The sequence below is a fragment of the Heterodontus francisci genome, unplaced genomic scaffold, assembly GCF_036365525.1.
Source record: "Heterodontus francisci isolate sHetFra1 unplaced genomic scaffold, sHetFra1.hap1 HAP1_SCAFFOLD_124, whole genome shotgun sequence".
In the NCBI taxonomy this organism is placed as follows: domain Eukaryota; kingdom Metazoa; phylum Chordata; class Chondrichthyes; order Heterodontiformes; family Heterodontidae; genus Heterodontus; species Heterodontus francisci.
Window position 1 is genome coordinate 417,499 of NW_027140322.1, and position 9,557 is coordinate 427,055.

At 44.3% G+C, this 9,557-nt stretch overlaps 1 protein-coding gene across 1 annotated transcript; it reads left to right on the top strand.

Moving 5' to 3' along the window:
- Positions 1-337: 337 nt before the first annotated feature.
- On the top strand, positions 338-5,973 carry LOC137359212 (scavenger receptor cysteine-rich type 1 protein M130-like). Its single transcript, XM_068025271.1, has 3 exons — positions 338-641; positions 5,116-5,304; positions 5,840-5,973. Exons 1-3 carry the CDS (start codon positions 356-358, stop codon positions 5,971-5,973), a joined length of 609 nt encoding a protein of 202 aa, XP_067881372.1. The 5' UTR covers positions 338-355.
- The last annotated feature ends 3,584 nt before the right edge of the window (positions 5,974-9,557 follow it).

Genomic DNA, 9,557 nt, shown 5'->3' on the forward strand with positions numbered 1-9,557 from the left:
TTCTTAAAGAGGTCCTGTAGTAATTTTTGTGAGGAAAGGACACAGACCTGAAACATAACTCTCTTGTTCTCGCCACAGTTGCTGCTAGCCCTGCTCAGTATTTCCAGCATTTTCTATTTCATTTCAGATCTCCAACAGCCGCAGTATTTTACTTTTGTGTTGCTGTAGTAATTCTAATTGCAATTTGATAGATAATTTGTGTAAAGTATGGCTGGATAATCGTGTAGATAAAATTCTACTTTTTTTTTTACCCATTTTCTATTTTGCTGTTTCTGTGCAGAGGATGATTTAGAAATTATTTGGATTTGTATTTGTTTCCAATGCAGGGAAACCTGAACCTCGATTGGTTGGTGGGATGAACAGATGCTCCGGCCGGGTGGAGGTGCTACATGGAGACCAGTGGGGGACGCTGTGTGACCTTTACTTTGATATGGAAGACGCCAACGTGGTCTGTGAGCACCTACAGTGTGGGACAGTAAACTCAATCCCGGGAGGAGCTCACTTTGGGAAGGGAACTGGTCCAGTGTGGAAGGAAAATTTCAGGTGTCGGGGGAACGAGACGCGATTGTGGGATTGTCCTGTTTCATCCTGGGAACAGTTTAGCTTCTCACATGAAAACGATGCAAGTGTCATCTGTACGGGTGAGTCATCTCAGTCAATTGAACTAAAATACACCAACTGTTCTGCTGTCAAGCATCATTGACTATTTCCACAGGTCGCTGATTCACTAGTTTTGTTAATACCATAATTCCTTTGTCAGCAAGATTCTGAGAAATGTTTCCGGGTGTTTTGGTCTGAATTAAATTACAAATGAATCAAATCTTCACTCCAGTAAACATTTAATACATACAATGACTAGTTGTTAGTACTTCTCGTCATATAATATCTATTTCCGGGTAAATCTGGGGTATTATTGAAGGGCTTTCGAATCAGCAAGATGCTCCCAGGACCACTGCCATGGAATGGAAATGTTGCTCGAGCACTGAAACTGTTATCAATGTAGGCAGTTGAAATATGAATGATCATGGAATTCTCTGCAAAGATCATCTGTTTAATAGAAAACACTGTGAACTTGATGCCAGATAAATAGTGTGAGCTTTATTTTAATTTCCGTTGCACCAAGTGCAATTAAATGATAGTGAATGACGAAATTCGTTATTTCACCAATGTGCTATGTCTTTGATTATTTCACAAACTTGATGTAAATTGCAATTCTCCCAGTTTCCAGGATTACATTTATCTCTCAGCCAGCACTCTCATATAACAGGTTACCTGCTCAGTTATCTGATCACTGTATGTGGGACATTGCTCAATGCAAAAGTGTTCCCACGTTTCACAATTTAAAATATAGGTAATAAAAACAGTTCTTTTGGGCCTCCTTATCTCGAGAGACAATGGATACGCGCCTGGAGGTGGTCAGTGGTTTGTGAAGCAGCGCCTGGAGTGGCTATAAAGGCCAATTCTGGAGTGACAGGCTCTTTGACAGGTGCTGCAGAGAAATTTGTTTGTTGGGGCTGTTGCACAGTTGGCTCTCCCCTTGCGCCTCTGTCTTTTTTCCTGCCAACTACTAAGTCTCTTCGACTCGCCACAATTTAGCCCTGTCTTTATGGCTGCCCGCCAGCTCTGGCGAATGCTGGCAACTGACTCCCACGACTTGTGATCAATGTCACACGATTTCATGTCGCGTTTGCAGACGTCTTTATAACGGAGACATGGACGGCCGGTGGGTCTGATACCAGTGGCGAGCTCGCTGTACAATGTGTCTTTGGGGATCCTGCCATCTTCCATGCGGCTCACATGGCCAAGCCATCTCAAGCGCCGCTGACTCAGTAGTGTGTATAAGCTGGGGATGTTGGCCGCTTCAAGGACTTCTGTGTTGGAGATATAGTCCTGCCACCTGATGCCAAGTATTCTCCGAAGGCAGCGAAGATGGAATGAATTGAGACGTCGCTCTTGGCTGGCATACATTGTCCAGGCCTCGCTGCCATAGAGCAAGGTACTGAGGACACAGGCCTGATACACTCGGACTTTTGTGTTCCGTGTCAGTGCGCCATTTTCCCACACTCTCTTGGCCAGTCTGAACATAGCAGTGGAAGCCTTACCCATGCGCTTGTTGATTTCTGCATCTAGAGACAGGTTACTGGTGATAGTTGAGCCTAGGTAGGTGAACTCTTGAACCACTTCCAGAGCGTGGTCGCCAATATTGATGGATGGAGCATTTCTGACATCCTGCCCCATGATGTTCGTTTTCTTGAGGCTGATGGTTAGGCCAAATTCATTGCAGGCAGACGCAAACCTGTCGATGAGACTCTGCAGGCATTCTTCAGTGTGAGATGTTAAAGCAGCATCGTCAGCAAAGAGGAGTTCTCTGATGAGGACTTTCCGTACTTTGGACTTCGCTCTTAGACGGGCAAGGTTGAACAACCTGCCCCCTGATCTTGTGTGGAGGAAAATTCCTTCTTCAGAGGATTTGAACGCATGTTAAAGCAGCAGGGAGAAGAAAATCCCAAAAAGTGTGGGTGCGAGAACACAGCCCTGTTTCACACCACTCAGGATAGGAAAGGGCTCTGATGAGGAGCCACCATGTTGAATTGTGCCTTTCATATTGTCATGGAATGAGGTGATGATACTTAGTAGCTTTGGTGGACATCCGATCTTTTCTAGTAGTCTGAAGAGACCACGTCTGCTGACGAGGTCAAAGGCTTTGGTGAGATCAATGAAAGCAATGTAGAGGGGCATCTGTTGTTCACGGCATTTCTCCTGTATCTGACGAAGGGAGAACAGCATGTCAATAGTCGATCTCTCTGCACGAAAGCCACACTGTGCCTCAGGGTAGACGCGCTCGGCCAGCTTCTGGAGCCTGTTCAGAGCGACTCGAGCAAAGACTTTCCCCACTATGCTGAGCAGGGAGATTCCACGGTAGTTGTTGCAGTCACCGCGGTCACCTTTGTTTTTATAGAGGGTGATGATGTTGGCATCGCGCATGTCCTGGGGTACTGCTCCCTCGTCCCAGCACAGGCATAGCAGTTCATGTAGTGCTGAGAGTATAGCAGGCTTGGCACTCTTGATTATTTCAGGGGTAATGCTGTCCTTCCCAGGGGCTTTTCCGCTGGCTAGAGAATCAATGGCATCACTGAGTTCCGATTTGGTTGGCTGTATGTCCAGCTCATCCATGACTGGTAGAGGCTGGGCTGCATTGAGGGCAGTCTCAGTGACAGCATTCTCCCTGGAGTACAGTTCTAGGTAGTGCTCAACCCAGCGGTCCATCTAAAAACAGTAAGAGCTGGAAATACTCAGAAGTTCTGGCAGCATGTATGGTGAGAGAAACCGTATCAACCTTTCAGTTTGCGATCTTTCATCAGAACTTACAGACTTAACATGTTTTAAAGAAAGGGGGAAACAAAGAAAGAACGAAATGAACAGTCTGTGATATGGTGAAAGACTGGAGAGATTAAATGGTAAAAGGGACAATGCAAAGCAAAAGTATGTTGGAATACGTCTAGTGAAAAGCACATTTTATGTGGAGGTACAAATTGGAAGGCAAGATCTCGTCCAAAACAGAAAAAAGGGAGGGAATCTGATCTGAAATTTCTGAACTCTGTGTTCATTCCAAAATGGTGCAGAGAGTCTCGTGGAAAGAAGAAGTGCTGTTTCTCAAACTTCTGTTATCCTGCATTGGAACTGTGCAGGAGAAAGAGGAGGGAGAGGTCAGAGTGGGAGTGGAGTATACAATGAAAATGGCAGGCAACTGGAAGCTAAAGGTAAAGCTTCCAGACTGAGCAATGGTATTCTGCAAAGTAATCACTCATCTCTGTTTGGTCTGCCAATGTAAATGAGACGGCATCATGATCAGTCAATACAGTAAATGCAGAGTACAAAATAGAAAGCAGGACAGTTAAATCGTTGTTTCACTTGGAAGCAGTATTTGGGGGCTTCGATGCAGCGAAAGGTGGAGGTAACAGTGCGGTGTTTGCATCTTCTGCACTTTCATGGGGAGGTCCTGTGGGAAGGGGTGTTGAGAATGATTGAAGAGAGCATTAGGGTGCCACAAAGCGAATGGACCATTCAGAATGTTAAAAGTGGAGCGAAGGGGAAGATGTGTTTGGTAGTGGCATCAAATTAAAGGTGGCGGAAATGGTAGAAGATGATCGATTGAATATGAAAGCTGATGGAGTGGAAGATGAGGAAAAGCAGAATCCTATCATGGTTCTGGGAGGAGGAAAGGGTGAAAGCAGAAGTTTGGGAAATGGAATATGCGTGCTTGAGGGCCCTGTCAACCATGGTGGGTGGATGAGGAGGTGAGGAGAGTCCTCGGTTGAGGGAAAGGGAAGACATATCTGGAAACACTGGTATGGAAGGTTGCATCCGCAGACAGATACAATGCAGATGGAGAAAGTGGAAGAATGTGATAGAGTCATTAGAGGAATCGTGGTGTGAGGAATCATAGACAAGGTAACTGTGAGAGTCACTGGTCTTACTCTTTATATTGGTTAATAGTCTATCCCCAGAATCAGAGACAGAGATGTTGTGGAAGGGAACGGAAGAGTTGAAGATGGACCATGTGAAGATGAGGAAGAAAAATTGGAAGAAACGTTGATGATATTTTCAAGTACAGGGCAAGATCAGGAAATATCAGTTCATGTAGACAGGAGAACGACCTTCAGTCCCTCGGGTCAGCATATATTGCATTACTGACTACAATTCAAAAGTACTTCATTGCCTGTGAAGCGATTTGAGACGTCATCGGAAGCATTGTCTCAAATTAAACTTGTCTGTTTCCCTCCATATGGGAGAAAGGGAACTGTCATCTGTCAGGAGCCATTTAAAGCCCCTGGTCCATCCTTCGGTCTCATCACTTATCAATAGCCGGTATGTACCGCGCTCACCCCCAGTTCATTTTACCCCTTTTCCCCAGTTTAGCCAGCGGAAGCTACTCGGTATGTCTCTAAAATGTTTTTACTGAGAAAAGGTAATGGTGAAGAACATCTTCCGACAAGCCTTCTGAATAATGATGACAGAAATCGTAACCATTAAAATTAATAATTTTTCTGGTGGCAGTAAATTATGAGATATTTTGCTTCAGTTTCACCATTCTCAATGTGTTTCATATTGTAGATGAAAATTGGTCACTAAAGCTGACTAACGGGGGAAGCTGGTGTGATGGGCGAGTGGAGATTTACTACACCGGCAGCTGGGGGAGATTGCAGGACAGACACTGGACCCTAAATGATGCCAACGTGGTCTGTACACAGCTGGGCTGCGGTGAAGCGACAGCCACTTATAACTATTCAAAGGACGGAAAGAGTGAAGGACCCGTCTGGGTGAATGCTGTCCAGTGTGAAGGAAACGAATTGCAGCTCCAGAACTGCAGCTTATTCACATTGAATTCGTCTCTCACTGACAGTATGGACGTTGGGGTCCTGTGTTCAGGTTAACAAATTCTTCACTGCTTTTACAATAACAAAGAAGTGAAATGTCTAATCTGCTGAGAAAAGTGATAATATAGGTTACTTGTTGCTGGGTGTCTCAAACCAGTAATTTCACTCGAGGGGAAGGGGTGAGGATGGGTGGCGGGTGGGGAGCTGGGGCTGGATGGTGGTAGTGTGCAGAGAGAGAGGACACGGACACAATGAAGCAACAAGATTTTTTTTATAACAGAACTTTCATTTATGACATACATCACAAGGAGTTTAACAGGAATGTAATCGGCAGAAAACTGACACAGAGCAAAACAAAGAGATGTTAGAGTAGGTGACTAAATTCTTAGTCGAAAGACTGGATTTGAAGAGCTGGAGACACAGAAATGTTTCGCGGGAAAATTCTGATCTGTGGGGGTCAGATGGTAAAGACAAGACTGAAAGTTGTGGGCAATGGAAGTGGGTGATGTGCAAGAAGCGGGATTCAGAGAAATGCAGAGCTCTTGAAATGATTCAGGCTGCAGGCGGTTATACTGATGGCAGGGGTAGAGCATGAAGGTGTCTGAACATGAAGATCATAATGGAAAACACGAGGCATTGGCGTATGGGAAACCAGCGAGTGCAGTGGCGCTCCTGAGAAAGGCTTCATGTAGGAGAAGCAACAATGCTTTGGATAAGCTGATGTTTCTGGAGGGTGCAGGATGGGTAATCGCCCAGGAGAACATTGAAATATTCGGTTCTACAGGCAACAAAGCATGGGTGAGCATTTCGGCAGCAGATGGGCTGAGGCAGGAAGGGAGGTGAATGATGATGGAGGTGACAGATAACGGCCTTGTGATAAATAGAATATGGAATTGGACTCTCAGCTCTGCTATCCAATCCAGCGTCGAGCTTGCAATCAGTTCCATTGTACAGTATGTAGGTGGAGGTAGCTGTGTGGGAGTTGTTCTGGTGTAAGTTTCATTAGACTGTGTATAAAAGTAGACAGATGTTTTGGACTTGCGCTTGAAAGTTCCATTGTGCAGCATGAAAATGCAGGCATATGTTCTGGGGATGTTGTATTATGCAGAATGTAAGTGTGGACAGATGTTTTGGGGTTGTTCCAATGAACATTTATTTACATATGCCAGAGTGGAACTTACAACATATGAGATATTTAATGATTCAGTTTTGATACCGATTGGTTGGACTAAGTACTTTCTTCAGAAACAGTGGAAATCTTGACCTCACAGCTCCTGTCTTTGCAATCGGCTCCAGTCTGACAGCTCCCAGTTCTGGCTTCTTGAGCATTCCTGATTTTAATTGCGCACCATTGGCGGCTGTGCTTGAAACTGCAAAGGTCACACGCTCTCGAATTACTTGCTTAAATCTCTTTGCCTGTCAACCTATCTTTCCTGCTTTAAGATGCTCCATAAAACTAACTCTTTGACTTAGCGTTTGGTCATCTGAACTAATTTAGTCTTAGGTGCTTTGTGTTAAAATTGCTTTGATATCACTCCTGAATCGCGCCTTGGAATCTTTGATTACGTTAATGGCGCTAGATCAATGCAACTCACTTGTTAGTCAAGATAAAGGAAAGAGGAGATGGCAGTGAACGTCTGACCAAGATAACAAATAAGGGGAACATACATGGACAAGGAACAGATACAGTTAGATAACATGAGTATAAATTGACAGTTAATCACGTGACTGCTTGCCTGACAACAACGGACACAAGCATTCAAAACATACACGGTAAACTGAAGACCATAACTTGTCAAAGCCAGATCTAGTAGGACATCTGAAATATTTCTGTTCTTTATATTCTATGTAATAAGTAAGTGCAAACACATATTCTGCTGGATAGTTTCATTTACCTGTCAAAGGTGCATTTAACATTTTTGATTTATCTGGTGATGGGACAATGAGTTGGACTGAGTGATGAGGTGAATGTGTATTGAACTTATAATCCTCATGTACTGTTGTCCAACAGACCACGTGCAGTTAAGGCTGTCCGGCGGTGGAAGCCCATGTACTGGCCGAGTGGAGATTTATTACAATCGTACATGGGGCTCAGTTTGTGCTGATTCCTGGGATCTGGCGGACGCTGACGTGGTTTGCAAACAGCTGGGTTGTGGAAAGGCATTGGACATGTCACTTACTGCATCTTGTGGACCAGACTCAGGGCCAGTTTGGTTGGATGAACTGAACTGTTCCGGTAACGAATCATTTCTCTGGGAATGTCCCTCAGCATCGTGGGATAACCACGACTGTTCTCATGAAGAAGATGTGAGGATCATGTGTTCAGGTAAGGGTGCTTCCATATGCCCATTTTCCGTAGTGTTGCGCACGTGGCTTCACAGGGAAGATATTACATCGAATTACATACAATGTACAGCACAGAATCTGGCCATTCGGTCTAACTGTTCAATTTGGTGTTCATGTTGCCCACGAGTGTAGCCCACTTTACTGCATCTAACCCTCTTTGCATGTCCTCCTACTTCTTTCTCCCTCATGTACCTACTCACCTTTCCTTAAAGACATCAGTGCTATTCAACTCAACAATTGTATGTGTAAAATACAAAATCTGCTGAACTTCTTATGAGATTTATTCATGATTATCCTATATTCATGATCACTACCTTCGGTCTCTGTCACTTTATGAGTGATTAGTGCCTCTGTATCACGATATCTCTTTGCTTCTCTACATCATTTTCACTCTTATTTTACAAGAAATACGTGGCCTCTTTATTCTTCCTACCAACACTCAGCACCACAGACTTATCTGTATTAAAAATAATTTGATAATTGTATGCCCATTCGGCCCATTTAGTCATGTCTTCCCGTATTTTGTCTCAGTCTTCCTTAGTGTTAACTGTATCCCCAAATTGCTGTCATCTTAAATTTTGAAATTATGTCTCCCATGCCAAAGCCCAAACCGTTTATGTAAATGTTGAGCAGCAGTGAATCCAGCCCTGTGGAACACCACTTCCCACATTCTGCCATTCTGGGTTACCACTTTTAACCCTGATGACGTGCTTTGTAGCTAGTTTTCTACCATTCTTCCACTGATCTCTTGACTCCACATGCTCTGACCCCAGTCATGATCCCACTATATGGTACCTTGTCAGAGGTACTTACGAAAAAAAGGAACTTGCATATTGCATCGACTGCAGTATCCCCGTTATCTTTCTGTAACTTCTTCAAAGAATTCAATAAAATTGTTTCTCCTTCTGTTGTGAATTCCGTGTTCATTATTTTTTATTACATTATGGGCTGTCGGTGTTTTTCCATCAATTTTCTGAAATAGTTACCCGCAATCAATGAACAAAACCGATGGAGCAAGTGTTGAGCTGTGCAGTATGAACACACAACGAGTTATCAATCTCACCATCTGGATATTTCTTGTGTCACTGACAGAGCACAAAGAGCTGCGGCTGGTGAATGGGAAGCATCGCTGTGAGGGGAGAGTGGAAGTGTTCTACAATGGCACCTGGGGAACAGTGTGCTCAGATACATTTGATGGACCTGATGCAGATGTGATCTGCAAACAATTACAGTGTGGTCCCCTCAGTTCCATCGATTATTACACTCAGTCATTCGGAGAAGGATCCGGACCCATTTGGCTCGATGGGATGGAGTGTATTTCACACGAATCGCTCCTTTGGCAGTGTCAAACAGAACCGTGGGGCAAACACAACTGTGAACACAGAGAGGATGCTGGTGTTGTTTGTTCAGGTAACACAACAAACCTCTCAATGTGCGATTGTCATTTTAAACTTTTGTGTCTGATACAGTCAGCATGTTTCTCTTCTCAACAGAAGCAAAAGTAATTAAGGAGCAGCCCCACAGATCAAAGGACTGCATTCGAGAACATGACTGTAAACGTGTGCTTTCACCAGGTGCTAATTCCTCTTTATTGTATCAACTATGTGACTGGTACTCCTGTCTTATACCACATTAATAATAATCATTGATTCTTTTTGACAGACTCGGGACAATGGTTGCGCCTGTTTGGAGGTAACACCAACTGCTCCGGGAGAGTGGAGATATTGTGCAGTAACATCTGGGGCACGGTGTGTGATGACTCCTGGAATATGGCCGATGCCAATGTTGTCTGCAGAGAGCTGGGTTGTGGCCACGCTCTATTGGCCCCAGGAG